The 20,000-nt window shown below is 40.7% G+C and overlaps 1 protein-coding gene across 1 annotated transcript in view; it reads left to right on the forward strand.

The window, feature by feature from the left end:
* Positions 1–20,000, forward strand: part of LOC147023371 (intermembrane lipid transfer protein VPS13A-like) — a 220,847-nt gene that overhangs the window by 2,366 nt on the left and 198,481 nt on the right. The window contains exons 2-7 of the mRNA XM_085888717.1: positions 2,848–2,961; positions 8,258–8,301; positions 9,292–9,334; positions 9,800–9,895; positions 16,152–16,253; positions 16,684–16,743. Coding sequence (XP_085744843.1) covers positions 2,862–2,961; positions 8,258–8,301; positions 9,292–9,334; positions 9,800–9,895; positions 16,152–16,253; positions 16,684–16,743 — 445 coding nt within the window. The 5' untranslated portion in view covers positions 2,848–2,861. The remainder of the gene's footprint in view (positions 1–2,847; positions 2,962–8,257; positions 8,302–9,291; positions 9,335–9,799; positions 9,896–16,151; positions 16,254–16,683; positions 16,744–20,000) is intronic.

Raw genomic sequence — 20,000 nt, forward strand, 5'->3', positions numbered from 1 at the left:
CTCCGACACAGGATACCAGCATGATGGCACTCATTTTGCCAACCTTGGAAGGATGGCAGGCAATCAACCCCACCTGGTATTAATTCAACAGCTGAGTGGGATTTGAACTCGGGATCCTTCAATCCCAAGCCCACCACCTGAACCATTAAGCCAACACCAGGCATATACACAATTATGAAGGAAGAAAATGAGATGGATTCTCTTTCGGGGAAATCCTGAGCTGCATATTGTGAGAGATCTCCATGAGGGAATTTTGAGCGAAGCTCACACAACCCACAAATTTTCTTTTTTTTTTTGAAATCCCTACAGTGCATGTAATGTATGTATGTATGTATGTATGGTCAAGCTGGTCAGCTAATGCAAAGACCAAAAGACATGCATGTCTGAGGTTCATTTTGCAACGCCCAAGTCTACAGAAAATTGATGCTATAAACGTTGTGGTATTTGCAGGAAATGTATGTTTTTATTTTCCATAATTTACCCACATTGCTTGTGTAATGAATATACTTCATTTTAGTTGTGGTGAAGTTTCAAATCTGAACTGGAGGTTGAGCGATATGAGTTTTTCAAGGGCTGATACCGATACCGATATGTAGAGAGCAAGTGGGTCGATAACCGATTATAATGCCGATTATATGCATCTGATTAAACAATTTATTAATAAAAAAAGAGAATTGCATCAAATTGTTGAACTTAAATGAACAAATTTATTAAACACAATATTAACTTGGCTTGCTTGTTCATGTACATCACAGGACAATATAGGTTAACTGCCAACATATTTTAATTATCGGCACAATGATAAGTCGAGCAAAGCTTATACAAATAACCAGCCACAAATCGGGGATCTTAAAATCCGTTTTTACCTGAAAACCGCCATTATTTCAAACTAAAACTATAATTTTGAGATTTAGGTGAAAAAATGTTAACAACAAAAAAAACAAACATTTTAATTCCCACCTGCCACGTAGTACTAGCTGCCAAGTTATGGGGGTGGCAGGGTATGATTCCTGCCATTTGTTTCACTTCTTCCACTTTGAGCATCATACCCAGTCATGCCTTGTTTAAGGCGGTAGTTGCGTTATGAGGATTTTTACCGCGTTAGCTGAAAACATGTAAAACGAAAGAAATTTTCCTACCAGAAACAATGTAATCAGTGGAGGTTTTGTGTCAGGACGTGGATAAATACTGGATGAGACACGCGCATGCACGCACACGCACACACACTTGTGCATTTAAATCGAATAAAATGAAACTTCACCAACCTATGTTAAATGGTATTGCTTGCAGTGATGGTGTGGAGTCAGAGGGGAGGAAGGTGCAGGGCCGTCAACATCTGATGTTGCAGTTAATCACTTTAATCTTACTTGCAGTTAATGTGACTCACTTTCTTTGCAGTAATTGTAAAACACTGAGCACAGTTTGATTTTATCAGCATTTGCATGAATGGTTCGTAAGGTGGATTCTGTCAGTCGAAGCGCTCAGCAAATGTTCGCTGCTGCCATTGCTCAATCACTTCTAATTTTACTTTCCTTTGTATGTTCGTATACAGATGCGCTCGTATCACTCGGTGATCCCGCACCAGTCATGGTGTCGAAGGGTGCACAATATATTACATGCTAAGTGTAGTGGAGATCGACTTTCGATCTGCCCACACACTGCCCAGCATCCCACGGCCTATCTCTGACTTATTTAGTCGGCGCAGAGTGACAGCCGGATGTGTTTCAGATGCTTATATCTAAGGACACGGAGTCTGTTGACTCAAATTAGCCATGTTACATATCCGACTGCATTTGGGTCTGAGGTGACCACGAATATACAAGTACAGATTAAAAATTTTCCATGGGAACCAGGGTGCGGGGTACAGTGTGCTACGGAGCATGCGCCGTACGAACCTGTCACAGGTGCACTAGGTACGAATGGCATATTCAATTGCGGGGCCTCCGAGAGACATCCCGTGTGTGAATCGTCATGAGGTGGCTTGTGAGTGTGCGAAATGCCCACATTCTGAGAGTGTGAAAGGCTGCGAGACAGCCCATATATGTGTGATGTCTGCGGAAGCTCTGGAGCATGAACAGATGGCGTGGAAAACATGACTTGGTTCACCGTGGGGAATGAAATAAGTTGAGATTTGAAAGCTAGGAATATACAGTCTTACCTTTTCCTCTTCGGCATATCCAGTGCTGTCAGCAAGCTCTCACTAATGTTCCACAGCAGCCACCTGACCTGAAGGCTGGCTGCAGATGCCAAATAAACACAAGGTGGAGCTCCAGCTGCCAAGCATCATGAGAAGTAAAGTTTTTATTATATTGGCATCGTCGGCCAATGCTGATGTCCTCAAAATGCCAGATATCAGCCGATTATATCAGTCTACCACTACTGTTAACCTGCAAAGATGCTGAATGCTTCATTCATTCAAAAATCAAAATAAGACTTTTGGGGTGCGAATGCATGTAGAATATTTTGGTTATTTTACACACCATTGGAAAATAAGGGACTTTTACTTCTCTCAATATGAGGTGTCCACAATCATTTTGTCATTAAGGCTTCACCTGGAGCTCTGATATATTTCTTTTGAGCAGTTTGCAACAAAATAAATAGGACGATGGACAGTGGGACGACAAAACAAAATGGACAACAAAATACATAAGACAATAGGACAATGCAATGATGGTGCTATTGTTGTTGCTTATGCTTATTAAGACTGAGATGGACCTCTAAAGTAAGACAATGCTTGCATACTGGTTTAAATCTCAATGAGATACTTGGAACACACAGAACTTTAAATTTGTGATTGTTTGTAATGTAGAATTTTCCAGTAAAATGTTTTCTGTACGGGATGCACAGGGGTGGTTGGTAATATGGTGCTGGAATCTCTGGTTGTGGACTTGTTGAATCGATTCCTTGGAGATTATGTCGTTAATCTGGACCGCTCACAGCTTCGCCTTGGTATATGGGGAGGTAAGGCATTTAACAAATATCAACACGTCCATAAACATGATTCTGTTGAGCCCGTTTACCCCCACCAAAGCACGAGGCCTAATTGAGGTTCCAGTTGCAAATGTCATATTCTGTGTTGATTTGTCTCTTATTTGCTTATCTTAAAAGTAATAAATGTTCAAGTTCACTTGGTGAAAATCCCAAAATCCAGGATCTCTGCTCACCTCCACTAATTTGTTCCTCCTTTTTTTTTTCCCCCACCTGTGAAACCAACTTCCACATTCTCTTCAATCTCATTCTTCCCTCCAGGTCTTCAAGACAGCTGTTCACCACCATCTCGGATCATCCCCAATCCTAAACTATGATCTTTATTTTTTAACCCTCATTAACCCCACCCAAATCCCTCATAATTTTCAAAAATTTTTTTCTCCTTGAAGTTTCCTTCTCCATGCATGTGTGTTTTGTCTTGTTTTTGTCTGTTCCCTCCTGATTCGTTCAGTGTGCTAACTCTTCCATGAGCCTCAACTATGCATGTAAAAAAACGGGTTTATTTCAAGCAATACTAATCTGTGCTATCACAGAGAGCTATTTTCTCATGGTATGTGTTTTGCATCCTGGGCTACGTCGTCAAAATACTTTCGAAAATGCCATAATGTGTCTGCCAGGGTGACTTATTTATCACATTTGCCTCCCATAATGACGGACAGGTTTTTAGTCAGGGAGCATCATAAGTCCCGTGGGATTTTTGGTATGAAAGCAAACCACCATGCCAGACTCTTCAAGTGGACCCTAATGATTAATAGAAAGCTTGGTGGCACTCTGGGAAATGGTGCGGACGTGTATTTTGAACACATTTAACATTTTTTGAAGAATGACTATTTTACGCCGCTTAAAAAGTGACAATGTCACCCTGACCCCTCCATATACCACCAATTTTGTCATATTTGGTATCAAATTGACCGGCATGAACCTCTACATACTCTTAGGTCAATTATTCGTCAATATATGAGCCATATCATGAATAAATCGCACAAAAATCAAAATTTTGACCATATTTCGACTTCGGTTTCACCGTCCGCAGTTCACCAAAATACCTTTTTCTCAACATTGTGCTCACCAATCTGCTAGTGAATAGTATTGCAACGTACCTATGTTATCACTAGTTCTTTTGATATTCTATACACATCATTCACTTGATAATTCAACGAGATATACCTCAAAATGTAACCCTACCCCCTAATGAATCAGAAGGTTACTCTTTCCGACATCTGTAAATTTGGATGCATGATTTTGTAAACACATGACACAAATCCTACTGTTGATGATTAGGTTGAGGTAGTCTTCCCATATGACTATCGTAACCATGGTATCCACTAATATAAGCATTTTCTCTTTCAGATGTGATGCTGCTGAAGAGCCACAAGATGATATATTCAATTCAATATAGCTGATTCTGTATAAAAACATACTTTTATGTTTTTCACTTATGTTTTTCAGATGCAGCAGAACATCTGACAAGAACCGAAAGGGTCATCGGTAGTTTGTAGACACTAGATTGGAACTCCAGCATACTATCCCTCTCTTGTACCCAGTGACTGCTTATTGCGTATTCTGCTATTGCTAACAAATGCTTCCACATTCTAAATACATCACCTTGTCAACATCGAAATGGAGTCAGCCACAAAAACTGTATTTCCTCCAGAGAAAGTTGCGAGAGTAGACACTGACTATTCCTTGTGTATTATTTGCCAAACAAAAAGTGCTGCAACATTAGTTCAGAGTCCCAGTGCTTATGAGAAGATATTACTCTGTATCAGAGAGCGAGCTAAGTACGGTGACAGAGACTATCCCGAAATCAGCCGGCGACTTGGAAATGTCTCCAGCCAGGACCTGCAGGAAAAATCTGCATCATGGCACAGGAAATGTCACCAGAATACTGTTCATGCTGGAATGCTCAACAGAGCAAAAGGACACTATGAGAAACGATTATCATCCAAAGGAATCCATGACGAAAAATCCACTCAGGCCTCAACTACATTTACACGCTCTCATTCAACCCCATACAAGAGTGACCTGTGTTTCTTCTGTGATCTTGGAGCAACGCATACTAATTCACGACATCTACTCGCCACTGGAAATGCAAGTGTTTCTCTTAAGGAAGCCATTGCAAAAAGTGGAGACGAACAGCTTCGTGTGAAGCTCAGTACTTCAATAAACCCCACAGACGCGCATGCCATTGATGTTAAATACCACAAGCGATGTTGGGCAATTCAGGGAACAAATATTTGGCGTGTCAAGAAATCATCAGAAGTTCCTCAAGCCAGTATTGCAGTTGAGGTTGAGGAGAAATTGAGTTCCTGAGCCTAGCAGAAGGCATGATGTTGGATGGAAATATCCTCAACATGAGTGAACTACAAGACACTTTCACTGCAATAAGATCTGCTAACAACGTGACCCATCCAGAATGCCCCCGCAAGGTAATCAAGCAACTGCTGCAGAACGAAATACCCAGTATAGAGTTCAACAAACCAAAGCGCATCAATGAGCCAGAACGTTGCACAATCAAAACTACCAGGGATGAAGCCATTAACCGGATGGAGGAAACAGAGATGGGGTTGAAATCGGACATGAGGGTGCTATACAAAGCATCTTCAATTTTGAGGAGAGCGATACGCAAGGCCGACAAATGGACATTCACTGGAAACTTATCTGACTCTACGAGCGAGCATGTTCCAGAAGAACTCTACATATTTTATAGATGGTTAATCCAGGGCCCAAACACAACATTGTCAACAGACAAAGAATACTTCGTTGTCAACAAGCATGCTGTCAGTCTGGCAGAAAGTACTGTGGCGAAGTACTTGTCACCACAACAAGTTGGAAACAAGGTAATGAAGACCTTCAAGATGACACACGAGATGCCATAGCAACTGGCTATCGGAATAGGCATGAGGCAAGCCATCAGGAGCAAAAAAGTTGTTGATATGCTACATAAGTTCGGAGTGTCTGTGGAGTACAACAGATTACTCAGAATAGAAGGGCAGATAGCGTCTACCGTACTTCAGAGAATGGCAATAAACGATGGCCTTTACATGCCCCCAGATGTTGTGATGGGAAGATGCTTGTTCTTTGCAGTCGACAATGTCGATTTTGCGGAGGACACTGCCACGTCTGACGTCATCATGCTATCAGTTCAAGACAGTACAAGAACAGAGCAGGATGATGACTCGTCTCTCATGGAAGTGGTTCTTTTGGATGCCATGGCAGAACTGCAATCTCTGGACAAGCCAGACCACATCAAGAACTGCAGAGATCTAGCAGAGCACTTTACGACACGGATCTTGCAGAAATACAGGAAAGGTGATGAAATTCACTTGGTTTTTGACCGCTATGATGTTTCCTCTTCTTTGAAGACAGCCACTCGTGATAGATGGCAAGGCAGCCAGCCCGTGGTATCCTATCACATCACAGACACTACAAACATAGCCAAGGTGTCGATGAAGCAATTACTGGCGAGTGTGAAGACGAAGATGGCATTAACTGGTTATCTTGCTGAGAAGATGGTGGAAAGATCAAATGCCATGGGGAAGCACATGGTCGTGGCATGGGGATCACAGTGCAAAGCAACTCATATAAACATGGCGTACCTTCAAAGTGACCAAGAGGAAGCAGACACTAAGCTCCTCTTGCATGCTGTCGATGTAACCAGTCGTGGTGCATCCAGTATTGCCATCCTCTCCCCAGACACCGATGTCTTCATTCTGACACTTCGGTGGTATCCAGTCTTATGCAGGAACACAACTTTTGTTCCAGGGACAGGACAAAAGCACCGCACTGTTCCCCTCCAAATGATTTACTGATCTCTGCGACCGATTCAAGTAGCAGCTTTGCCGGGACTCCATGCTCTGAGTGGAGCAGACAACACTGGAAGTTTTGCCGGAAAGGGCAAAATGGCTTTCTGGAAGGCTTTCCAACATGCCAGTGATGAGGTCATTACTGCACTTGGATCCCTGGGAACAACATCACACTTTAGTACTGACACACTGAACTCCATCGAAACGTTCATCTGCTCAGTGTATGCTCCTCAAACACTGCTCACTAAGATAGACAAGCTCAGATGGTGGATGTTTTCACAGAAACAATGCCAGTCCGAGAAACTCCCTCCAACACGTGATGCCCTCGAACAAGCCATCGTGTGGTTCAATGACACGACACCAAACCCACAGATTCCATCGCCACAAAACTATGGCTGGAAACTTGAGGAGGCAAAATGGGTTCCATTCATGACCACTCAACTCCCAGCACCAAAGTCTGTTATTAATTTAGTGAAATGCAACTGTTCCAAGTTGAGATGTCAAACAGCACGATGCACCTGCGTGAAAGCAGGACTCAACTGCACAGACATGTGTGGATGTTCCAGTCTGGAAGACAACTGCGAAAATTCACACCACTCAACCGACGACGATGAGGATGAAGTACCAGACGAACATGATAACGATGACAGCGACGAGCTCTTTGGATGAGAGCTGACTGCCATGGGACTTGTGCATACGTATGAACTCGGGGGGTATGGTTATATTTTGAGGTATATCTCGTTGAATTATCAAGTGAATGATATGTATAAAATATCAAAAGAACTAGTGATAACATAGGTACGTTGCGAAACTATTCATTAGCAGATTGGTTAGCACGATGTTGAGAAAAAGGTATTTTGGTGAACTGCGGACGGTGAAACCGAAGTCGAAATATGGTCAAAATTGATTTTTGTGTGATTTATTCATGATATGGCTCATATATTGACGAATAAATAACCTATGAGTATGCAGAGGTTCATGCTGGTCAATTTGATACCAAATATGACAAAATTGGTGGTATATGGAGGGGTCAGGGTGACATTGTCACTTTTTAAGCGGCGTAAAATAGTCATTCTTCAAAAAATGTTAAATGTGTTCAAAATACACGTCCGCACCATTTCCCAGAGTGCCACCAAGCTTTTTATTAATCATTAGGGTCCACTTGAAGAGTCTGGCATGGTGGTTTGCTTTCATACCAAAAATCCCACGGGACTTTATTTTGTGCAAGTTGCTGCCTGACTATTTGTATCTTATCGCGGCATGTCGTCGTTGCATACATGCTACCTATTATTGCCAAATAATCTCATTTATATGAAGCGTTTAACTGGGTCTTTCTTCACTTCTACGCATATTTAGTTTGTACGTTTTTGATTATTAATAATGTCTTGTCAGTATTATTGAGGTTGAACACAGTAATTTCAAGTTATTTTATGTTCACTTTCAACATTTTATTGCATTTCCAGGTGATGTGGTGTTGGAAAACCTGGAGATAAAAGAGAGTGCTCTGGTAAGGATGGCTGAAGAGTGGAATTTATTGAGCAGGAATACGTGCCTCCGTACATTAGTTGCTCCGCAAAGGTCTTTACATTTACCAACTCGTGAACCTGTGCTAAGTTGTTCAGCCACAGTTGTGCCAGATTTCTGTCAATTATTGGATTTCTACTACATACTGTACAGTAGCCTCAAATTTTACAGTTATTGAGTGTTGTTTGTTGTCGTTAGTTGATTATATATATGCCTGTTGCAGATAACAACCGAGGCTTTAAAAAAAAAAATTACAGCGGTTTCAAATGGAATTAAATATATATATATTTTGCATCCTCTCCTTTGTATGTGTACAGTTGTGTAATTATTCTCAGATACACCCTTCAATGTACTGGCAATGGGATTTGAGAGGATGGGAAGACTATTGAGACTACAACAATACAATCCCATGACAATTTGAGTTTGGCTTGAAGCGCCACCTACCGGAATGCCTTGACTTTACCTGGCATGGCAAATACTTTGAGAAAAGTCTACTTTTGATTGGGCCGAACTGTGTGTGTGTGTGTGTGTGTGTGTGTGTGTGTGTGTGTGTGTGTGTGTGTGTGTGTGTGTGTGTGTGTGTGTGTGTGTGTGTGTGTGTGTGTGTGTGTGTGTGTGTGTGTGTGTGTATATATATACATACACACATGTCGGAGTTGGAAGTAAATTTAGATTATTTAAGCAGAATTGTAAGACATTGTCTACGATGTGTTGTAATTATGTGCAAAGTGTTGGAAGAGAAGATAAGTTAAAAAGAATCACACAGACAAACGAAGAGATGACGTCCTTTTATTTTTATCGACGAAGATGTCCCACTTTATTATTCTCATTGCCATTTTTGGAGCCAGTAAAGCAAAAAGTGTCCATTGTCACATTTTTGATGACTTGAAACATGCTACAGCTTCCCAGATTTTTGATCATTACAGGGAAGGTGTTGCTCTTAGTATCTGCTAACTGACCTCCTTCCATGCAGAGTGATCTGGACGTGCCATTCCTTGTGAAGGTTGGATTTATTGGTAAGTGTTGTCCAGTTCTCCAGTTTGAGATTTTGTTTTGGTTTTTCTTGATACAACTTGTGGAAGAGCTGAGCTGCCTTGTTTACATAATGGTGTGCTGTTGGAAAGAAGGTCTATTATCCCGTATGATTATTTTGAATATTATTTATTAATCGTGTTTTCTCTGTATGCAACAGCTTCACGTTGGAATGTAGATTATTGCACTTATGGAACTTATAATGCAGGAAGACTTTAAATGTATTTGGTGTTAAAATGGTTGATTTGACACAACACTTAAAGGATAACTTCTCACAATTTTTTTTTAATGCTTAATTCATATTTGTCTTACATTGACAGAATTACAGGTGCATACTTTGTTTTGTCAGAACACTGATATATTTTGTTTTTGGGATAAAAACGGTGAAACACTCAGTGATTATAGAGCAACTGATTCTACTTTTCTTGATTTGGCATCATTCCCTCAAGGTCGTCTCACTCTCAAGATTCCATGGAAGAACCTTTACAATGATTCTGTGATGGCTTCCCTTGAGGACTTGCATCTACTTATCGTGCCGACTACCAGTGAAGTTCCTTTGCTTTGATTTTTGTGCAACTGCTTGCCATGTTAAAAAAAAAAAGACGAAATAATTGGATTTTTATTTTTATGATGAGGGATGTGAGTGACAATTCCATGTTATTTGCCTCACCTGTTCCCAAAGGGACGGGAGAGCATTGTAATCTGTCTGCGTGTTAGTGAGTGTGTGCGTCACGTCTGCACGCCGACTTACCATGACAAGGGCCTGTATTGTTAAATGCTCTTTATTGTTGGTATTTTACTTGGTCTCATTTTTGTGCAATGCTAAATTGCATGGAGATATATAAGAATAACCAATGTGTGGACTGACTGGCACGATGTGAAGATCAAAGCAGGCAGAATACACACTCCCTGAAGGTCATTAACTGAGCCGAAGCTTGTTGTTGGCTTCGTGGTAAGGATGGCTGGCTTGGGATCTTAGGGTCCTGAGCTGGAGCCCTGTTGGCCACTTAATTAACACCAGGTGGGGTTGATTCAGCCCTTCATCCTTCCGAGGTCGGCAAAATGAGTGCCAGTGTACCGGTATAGGTGCACAGCATCAGTGGCATAGTCATGTCCAAACAGTGATTGCTACCCGGCAGCCAAGCTGCCATGCGCAAGAAAAAGAAGAAGAAGAAGATGAACTGAGCCATTTGAGTTTTATTAAGAACTAGCTGAAGTACCTGGTAATACCTGGGAAATTTGCCCTATTTTCCTCACTCTGGTTAGACTGAGGCATTAGTTGTATGGAAAAAATTCAGAAGGCTTCTTTTATTCCTCAGATTTATGGAAGGAAGGCTTTATGCTGCCGTAATCCTCAGAGAGGTCATAGTTGAAGGCGGCCTTGAGCCACTCAAAGTTTCTAGCAGCAGTGGCAACTGTCCTTGATGTCCTGCCAAAACCCGGACCAAGAAAGCTGGAACGTGAGTTTTGTGCTTCTCCCGCCCGTCGGTGTGACGCTCTATTTGCAGTTAGGCGACTCTTTCTCTGCAGATGACTCTGTTTGCCTGGCTCGTTTATGAGCAGATATATCAGCAGTTAGCTGTTGCTGTGCGCGTGCAGTTCGAGAATTCAAATAACAGGAGGAGAATGTGTATGTTTAAAAAGTCAACGAATACGAACATTTTGTATTTCAATTTTTTTTTTCGAAATTCGAAAGCCATTTTTTTTTTTAAAATGGAAATTAATTTTTTTTTTCATATTTATGGAAAGCCACTTAGCGCATCCTGGAGCTGAATGTTAGGTCTATATGTGTGTAAAGTTTCATCAAGATCGGTTCACTGGTCTAGGAGGTTATTGGTTACAAACAAACAGACAGACAGAAGGACTGCCGTTTATATAGTAGATCTGATAGCGATGACATTTTTCTGTGACTGGATGACTGGATGGCATTTTCTGTGATTCCAGAAGCTTGAATCAAAATCCTTAACATCACTGTTAGTCAGATTAGCATATAAGACCCGTCACTTTGACGGCAATACCAATCTTTGTGTAATTGCTTAAAAAAAAACAAACAGTGGTTGTTAATCGGAAAAATAAAATTAGGCAATGTATAGATACCAGCCTTACTATACATTCAGGGTCTGAGGAGGGAGAGGGTGTTAATGGGATATTCATCACAGCCTTTTTAGATGCTGAATTCTGAATAATATAAAACGCACTAAGAGGAAGATCAAAATGAATTCAAAAAATTATCTCCCTCCCCCTCCCCTTCTTTTCTTTATTTTGATCAAACTGTCAGGGGTACGTTTTTGGCACGAGCCATGCCAGGAAACAAACTCTCCTCACCTCTGTGTGCTTCGTCATTCCTCATATCTCAAGAACTCCTTTCAATTTTGGCCTTTTTGTTTCCTTGGCATATTTGCTAATCTATATGGGGCAAGAACAAAAACGGACTCCCGGGAGATCCTGCTCTCTGTGCAGGGATAACCAGAATTGCAAGTTGGCCTTTGCAGTTTCGCCACGTGTGCCCATGTGCCCATACACAAAGCTTCCTTTTTATGCCTCCGCTGACAGTCACTGGAGGCATTGTTTTTCAGGTTGTCCGTCCGTGAATCCGTCCATGCTAATTTTATGTTTTCTCTGCAACCGCTTATTCCATTGACAAATTTTCACCATAGGTGCGACTACTCATGCATCATGTTTTAATAAGTATGATGTCATAGGTCATGTGGTGTGGCAGCCATGTTGGAAAAAAGGAAAAAAAAACTTTGGACCTCTATCTCCAAAACTGCTTCATGGAAAAAAAAAAATTGAAACTTGGCACATGTCAAGTACTCTCCATGGGAATTAAGTGTTTTTTTTGTTTTTGTTTTTTTTTTTCTTAAAATATCAAAGTTTGCTTCGTTGTGATGTCGTCATTGCATACGTTGAACGCTTTATCCGATCAGTATTCAAATGTTTGAGGGTCATCTGGGGCTAAATTGTATGTGGGGGGGGGGGGGAAACATTGATGACTTAATCGGTCACGTAGTTCGGCAGCCATGTATTTAAAAAAAAAAAAAATTATTTTATTTTTTTTTAACATAAAAACCTTCAAAAATCTTCTTCGAAGCAGCAGAACAGATTGAGGCAAAACTTTACAGGTATGATTGCCTATCTATGAAGACCAAAAAGTTCAACAGCCATCACATCATTGGACACATGGTTTGGCAGCTATAGTTTTTTTTGAAGAATAAACCTTTAAAAACTTTCTTCATCAGAACGGCTTGACAGATGGAGGGGAAACGTCACCCATATGTCCCCAAGCCATGGGGTTACCAGGGTGTTCACAAATAATTAATAGGTCACATGGTCTGGGAGCCATATTGAATTGAACGAAAATCTTAAAAATAATATTTCTCATGAACCGCTTCATCAATTGATGTGAAACTTCATATTTATGATCTACAAGAAGTGAACGTAGAATTCTTCTTACATTCAATGCTGCAATTTCCGGTTACTTCGGCCTGGATTCGGGATCAGCGTTCAAATTATGTAAATCATGATTAAAAATTATTTTTTGATGATGCGGGAGATATCTTTATTAAAATCAGTGGAGGAAATATACACTATGTCTGATATTTGGGTCTTTCATGTCTCCGACAATGCCTTTATCTCCCGGGACGCATCATTCCCCATGACAAAAACCGGAAGCAAAAGGGTCATAGCCGACGACACGGATTTCAAATTGCCAGGGTATTGTGTTGTTGTTGTTGTTGTTTCCTATTCTCTCATGTGCACGCGTTGAGTATGAAGCTCACTATGTTCTCTAGTAATCGTGGAGAATATATGTTTTAAATTTCAACCTGATCGGGCACATGGTCTGGCAGCCAGAATTATTTAATGATTTGAATATGGGTTCAGGGATTTAAATCAAACTTGGTACAAGTATGTATATTGATGAATAATGTGGGCGGAGATATATCTGTCGACGTCTCGACCTCAGAATGCTGGTCTAGTTTTTGTTTTTCTTCCCATCACAAACCTTTCTGGGAGATTCCTGAATCTACCATCGTTGGTTTCATTGAAATCCGTTAATCCGTTCAAGTTAGAAAAAACGGATTCCTGGGAGATCCTCGTCTCCGTGTAGGAATAACCAGCGTCGCAAGTTGGTGTTTGCAGTTTTGCCACGTGTGCCTACGTCCCCATCCATAAACCACCTTTACTTTTCTGTTTTTTTTTTGTGTGTCACAAACCTTCCTGCGAGTTTCCTGAATCCACAATCATTGGTTTCATTGGAATCATTGAAACTGCTGATACCACACGTGAAAAGGCTGAATGCCGAAACTCGGTGTTTGCATCGAAGTCTTGTGTCCGGAACCCATCGCTTTCTGTACCCACTTTACCCACTCGCATCCAACTGTCCCTGGAATCTGTGTCCTTTTCTTCTGACAAAGTGAAGAGTTTGCTGTCAAATCTCGACTCAGATTCTGAAATCGGTCCAGACGGCATCAGCCCACATGTTCTAATAACCTGCACCTCTGCTCTTGCTCACCCTCTCGCTATTCTATTCACCCTCTCATTTGCTCATGGTCATCTGCCATCTGCTTGGAAATGAGCAAACATTACCACCCTGCATAAAAAGGTGCAAAAAGCCGATCCCTGCAACTACAGACCAATCTGTCTTCTCCCAATCATCAGCAAGGTTATGGACTCTATCATCACTTCAGACATTAAACCCTTCCTCTTCTCCAATGGCATGAATTCCAGTCATCAATTTGGTTTCAGACCAGGTCACTCCACCCTGGATATACTGCTTCTGCTCTCTCAACAACGGTTGGAGGTACTCAATGACAGACATGAAATCAGAGCCGTATCCCCAGACACATCACATGCTTTTGACATGGTCTGGCACACTGCGCTGCTCACCAAACTCTCTTCCTATGGTATCCAAGGCCATCTCCACTCATGGCTCGCAAACTTCCTCTCCTGTCGCAGCCAACGTGTGGCCCTTAATGGAGTTCTCTCATCCACTCTTCCTGTCCAGGCTGGAGTTCCTCAAGGCAGCGTTCTGGGCCCTGTTTTTTTTTCTGGTTTTCATCAATGATCTCTCCCACTCCCTGGAAAATCCTCTTTATCTCTTTGCTGATGACTCCACCCTCTGCCGTACCATGTGTCATCCCTCAGACTGGCAAGCCGCATCTTCTTCGCACTCTGCATATCTGGATAAAATCACAAACTGGTCCAACACGTGGAATATGTCTTTCAATCCTGACAAATCTCACACTCTCACTATGTCTCTCCGAAAGGACAGTTTAGAAAACCCCTCCATCTACTTTCTAAACAATCCTCTGGAAGAAGTTCTTTCATTCAAGCTTCTGGGTCTCACTATCTGCCATGATCCTTCCTGGGAGAGCCACATTTCCAACCTGGCCTCCAAAGCCAGTCGCTGACTGGGCATCCTCTGTCGTGCAAAGTCCGTCCTTTGCCCACCTGAGCTCCTGAGCACATGCAAAGCCTTTGTCTGCAGCCTGATGGAGGACTGCTCTTCCCTCTGAGCTGGTGCTCCTGCCTCTCACCTTTCTCGGCTTCACGCTGTCGAAACCATGGCATTTAGGATCATTGGTATCTCCCCCGATGAGGCTGTCTTTGGGCCTCTCACTCTCTCACCACAGGCAGGTCGGTGGTCTTTCTGTCTTCTACCATCTCCTCTCTGGTCTCGCCCCCTCCTGCTGTCTACGATATGTTCCTCCCCCCCCCCGCCCCCTCGCCATATTTCCTCAGGGTGCTCAATATCCGCCAACCCCCTTCTGGTAAAACTCCCAAAATCACGAATCACTGCTCACCTTCACTCTTTCATTCCTCTTTTGTTCCTGCCTTTGGAATAAACTTCCACACACTCTTCAATCCGATGCTTCCCTCCAGGTCTTCAAAACAGCTGTTCACCACCAACTCTTATCTTCCCCCATCCAAAACCTCGATCTTGTCTATATTCGTTCATCCACCCCAAACCCACGTCCTTCAAATTCCTTGCTTTCCTTCCTGAAAGTCCCTGTAATGTCCATCTTGTATACCCCATGTTCCCCATGCAAAATTGAAGATTTTTAAAGTATATTGGTCAGTTAATTTTGCTCTTCTGTATGTTTGTCAATTGCCAACAGGTCGCAATTCCAAGCTGATTGTGATTAAACTTTACCAAGTTGTAGAGGTCGTCTCAACTGAGAAGCGTATTGATTTTGAGGTTGAAGGTCAAAGGTCATCTTTTGGTTAGATTTCTAAAATCGTCATTTTTCATCTGATTGTCTTGAAATTTGAAAATATTTGCATATTACATCACTCAATTGGGAAACCAACTATTTGAGGTCTAAAGGTCAACTCGAGGTCAAACTTCTAAAATCAATTTTCATCTGATTAACCTGAAAACTAAGCAGCAATTGCATAGTGCAACACTTGATCTGGAAACTATTTTTGAGGTGAAAAGGTCAAAGGTCAACTCGAGGTGAAACTTCTAAAATCATCAATTTCAATCTGAAAAATCATCAATTTCCATCCAATTGACCTTAGCTTTGATTAAGATTGTCAATTTTAATTTTGACAATTTTATGCATCCATGGCAACCTTTGGAGAGGGGTGGATTTTGCAAGCATCATGCTCTGCACGATGTCTCTTTCTTGTTGATCTATCTATTGGACATAACTGACTTGACACAATAAATAGCAAGCAGTCTTTTTCATGGATGTATATTTCCCACAGGTTTGTTGTGATTTTGATATTAATTTGTCATTTCAAACTAGTTTGACCATTGCTGCTCATGCTGTTTACAAGCATCTCATTTTGCACCAGGTGTCAAGTATGATGCACAGAAGGAGAAGCAGCAGGCATGGGATGCGAAGCAGCGTGAACTCCAGCGGATAGATCAGGCACTACAAAAGACGATAGCTCCTGGTAAGAAGGTACAGGCATAATGGGTCAAATGGCTGCCTTTGCATCAGTTCCTTGTGTATGTCATACATATCCAATTTTCTTCATCTGGTATATGATGCAATTAAATTTCCACAATGGTTTGTGGAGAAGAGTTTAGGTTTTATTCATTTTTTTTTTAATCTTTGGTCACATTTTCCTCATTACGTTAATGCTGCGCATCCTTCTCTATCATACATCTTGCATGCCACGTGAGGAATACTTCAGTACTCCTTCACGAATTAGTTCCAGCTGTGTCAATGAAGAATCTACATCAAATTTGAGTTGCTCATTCCCAGGGTAATGAAATTTGTGGGCGTGACGATGCAGCTCCAGAAATGTGCATCTCGTTTGTTGCTTACATATATCTTTTGTAAGAGCCTTTTTGTACCCCCACTGCTGCATCTTTGGCAAGGAGCCAAGGTCAAAAAGACCAAAAAGCTGAAGTCAATTAAACCCAAGATCCGGATCAAAGGTAAATGATGTATGTTGAGTTACTGTTGCACGAGGTCTGCCGACCCGTCGCTTCGCTGGCGGGTTTAATCAAAAGACAGCATGTTGTACTTCACAAACGTATTGCATGTCTTTCTGTGAAACTCAATGAGGATATAAAATGAAGTGAAACATGTGAAAAATGGATATTTTATAGCATGTAGTTGCTGCTGTTGTGGTGGCTGTGATTGTTGTTTTTGTGCTCCTTCTGTGTGCTTTTTTATATATATATATATATATTTTGCTTTGAGAAATATTTACTCGATATAATATCGTGTGCTCTCTGTCCTTCGAAATTGTTCCTTTTGTTGTGGAATAATAAATGTTATCGTTGGAACTGCTGCATTAAACTTCCATTCCCGCTGCTGCTTATTCAATCCCGGAAAAGGGGCTTTTAAAACGGGTACCTTGACCACAACCTTCATCACCTGTGATGTACCAAAGTTTGTTCATGACATTAAAGAAAAATTGGGGCCATAACATTGTATTGGTTCATTGTTGCATTTTGCTGATTCCATCCCACGTTTACTTCCTCCTCGGTATCATTATTCCACCAGTTGGGCGCCTGGTGGTATTGCCCCAATTTTTATTATTGCACGACAACAGGAGATGTTACATTTAAGCTCCTAATCCCACATTTACTTCTTCAATCCCGGAAAGAGTGGCTTTTAAAACGGGTACCTTTATGATTAAACGGACAGTCATTTTTGTTCCAATTTTATACAAGGTATATGGCAGCTCCATTACAATCTTTTCGCACATCTCGCACACACATGGACATACTGACGAGATAGACATAGCCACTGAGTTTGGGGGAAGTGCCGTCACTTCCCGGGATACTCTGGGTGCCAGCGGCATCACAAGAATGGTGCCGCATTTGAATGGTGCCGAATCCATCACTGCATGCAGCAGGGCATTTCCTCACGAGGAATGTGCTCCTCCCCATGGATGCCAACCTATGGGGATTAAATCGATTATTAGCTCTCCAAACAAGTAAATCTATCATTAGCTTTGTAATGGTTCCATTTTCATTATTCTACGACAGCAGGAAGCGCTACATTAACGCTTGAGGTCCTGCTTCTTCTTTCTCAATCCCGGAAGCACGAGCTTTTAAAATGGGCATCTTTATGAATGAACTGCCAAATTTTTCTTCCAAAGTAAATTGACTATTTGCTTTCAAACGATACCATTTTTATTATTCTGGCAGCAGGAACCCTTTAGAATATAGCCACACACACACACGCTTCTCCTTTTAGTAATATATGTGATAGGCAGTGTACGTCTGCTTATGTTTGAAATTTTTAGTCTGACTTTGTGATATTTTATTTTATTTTTAATTGTGTTGTGTGGCCATTGTTTGGGGGAATTTGTTATGTTGATGACCTTTCCTCATATATTGGCTTCCAAATTAGTTGACATCTGAATGAGCATGTACTGGATACATTTGACTGTTTAATACAAATGAATGTGTTTCATGCAACATTCATCTTGCATATTAACCAGGATTGCACAATTGTTCTTCTTCTTGTTCTTCTTCTTCTTCTTGTTCTTCTTGTTCTTCTTGTTCTTCTTGTTCTTCTTGTTCTTCTTGTTCTTCTTGTTCTTCTTGTTCTTCTTGTTCTTGTTCTTGTTCTTGTTCTTGTTCTTGTTCTTGTTCTTGTTCTTGTTCTTGTTCTTGTTCTTGTTCTTGTTCTTGTTCTTGTTCTTGTTCTTGTTCTTGTTCTTGTTCTTGTTCTTCTTGTTCTTCTTGTTCCTCTTGTTCTTCTTGTTCTTCTTGTTCTTCTTGTTCTTCTTGTTCTTCTTCTTCTTCTTGTTCTTCTTGTTCTTGTTCTTGTTCTTGTTCTTGTTCTTGTTCTTGTTCTTGTTCTTGTTCTTGTTCTTGTTCTTGTTCTTGTTCTTGTTCTTGTTCTTGTTCTTGTTCTTGTTCTTGTTCTTCTTGTTCTTGTTCTTGTTCTTGTTCTTGTTCTTCTTGTTCTTGTTGTTCTTGTTCTTCTTGTTCTTCTTGTTCTTGTTCTTCTTGTTCTTGTTCTTCTTGTTCTTCTTCTTGTTCTTCTTCTTGTTCTTCTTGTTCTTGTTCTTCTTGTTCTTGTTCTTGTTCTTGTTCTTGTTCTTGTTCTTGTTCTTTTTCTTCTTGTTCTTGTTTTTCTTGTTCTTGTTCTTGTTCATCATGTTCTTCTTGTTCTTGTTCTTCTTGTTCTTCTTGTTCTTGTTCTTCTTGTTCTTGTTCTTCTTGTTCTTCTTGTTCTTCTTGTTCTTGTTCTTCTTGTTCTTGTTCTTCTTGTTCTTCTTGTTCTTCTTGTTCTTCTTGTTCTTGTTCTTGTTCTTGTTCTTGTTCTTGTTCTTCTTGTTCTTGTTCTTCTTGTTCTTCTTGTTCTTCTTGTTGTTCTTGTTGTTCTTGTTGTTCTTGTTGTTCTTGTTGTTCTTGTTGTTCTTGTTCTTCTTGTTCTTGTTCTTGTTCTTGTTCTTCTTGTTCTTCTTGTTCTTGTTGTTCTTGTTCTTGTTCTTGTTCTTCTTGTTCTTCTTGTTCTTCTTGTTCTTCTTGTTCTTCTTGTTCTTGTTCTTGTTCTTCTTGTTCTTGTCCTTCTTGTACTTCTTCTTCTTTTTCTTCTTCTTGTTCTTGTTCTTCTTGTTATTGTTCTTCTTGTTCTTCTTGTTCTTCTTGTTCTTCTTGTTCTTCTTGTTCTTCTTGTTCTTCTTCTTCTTGTTCTTCTTGTTCTTGTTCTTGTTCTTCTTGTTCTTGTTCTTCTTGTTCTTCTTGTTCTTGTTCTTGTTCTTCTTGTTCTTGTTCTTGTTCTTCTTGTTCTTGTTCTTCTTCTTGTTCTTCTTGTTCTTGTTCTTGTTCTTGTTCTTCTTGTTCTTGTTCTTGTTCTTCTTGTTCTTGTTCTTGTTGTTCTTGTTCTTGTTGTTCTTGTTCTTGTTGTTCTTGTTCTTCTTGTTCTTCTTGTTCTTCTTGTTCTTCTTGTTCTTGTTCTTGTTCTTGTTCTTCTTGTTCTTCTTGTTCTTCTTGTTCTTGTTCTTGTTCTTCTTGTTCTTCTTGTTCTTCTTGTTGTTCTTGTTCTTCTTGTTCTTCTTGTTCTTCTTGTTGTTCTTGTTCTTCTTCTTGTTCTTGTTCTTGTTCATGTTGTTCTTGTTCTTCTTGTTCTTCTTGTTCTTCTTGTTTTTCTTGTTCTTCTTGTTCTTGTTTTTCTTGTTCTTCTTGTTCTTGTTCTTGTTCTTCTTGTTCTTCTTGTTCTTCTTCTT

The sequence above is a fragment of the Eptatretus burgeri genome, chromosome 7 (genome assembly GCF_056783735.1).
Source record: "Eptatretus burgeri isolate ZD-2024b chromosome 7, Ebu_testis_v1, whole genome shotgun sequence".
In the NCBI taxonomy this organism is placed as follows: domain Eukaryota; kingdom Metazoa; phylum Chordata; class Myxini; order Myxiniformes; family Myxinidae; genus Eptatretus; species Eptatretus burgeri.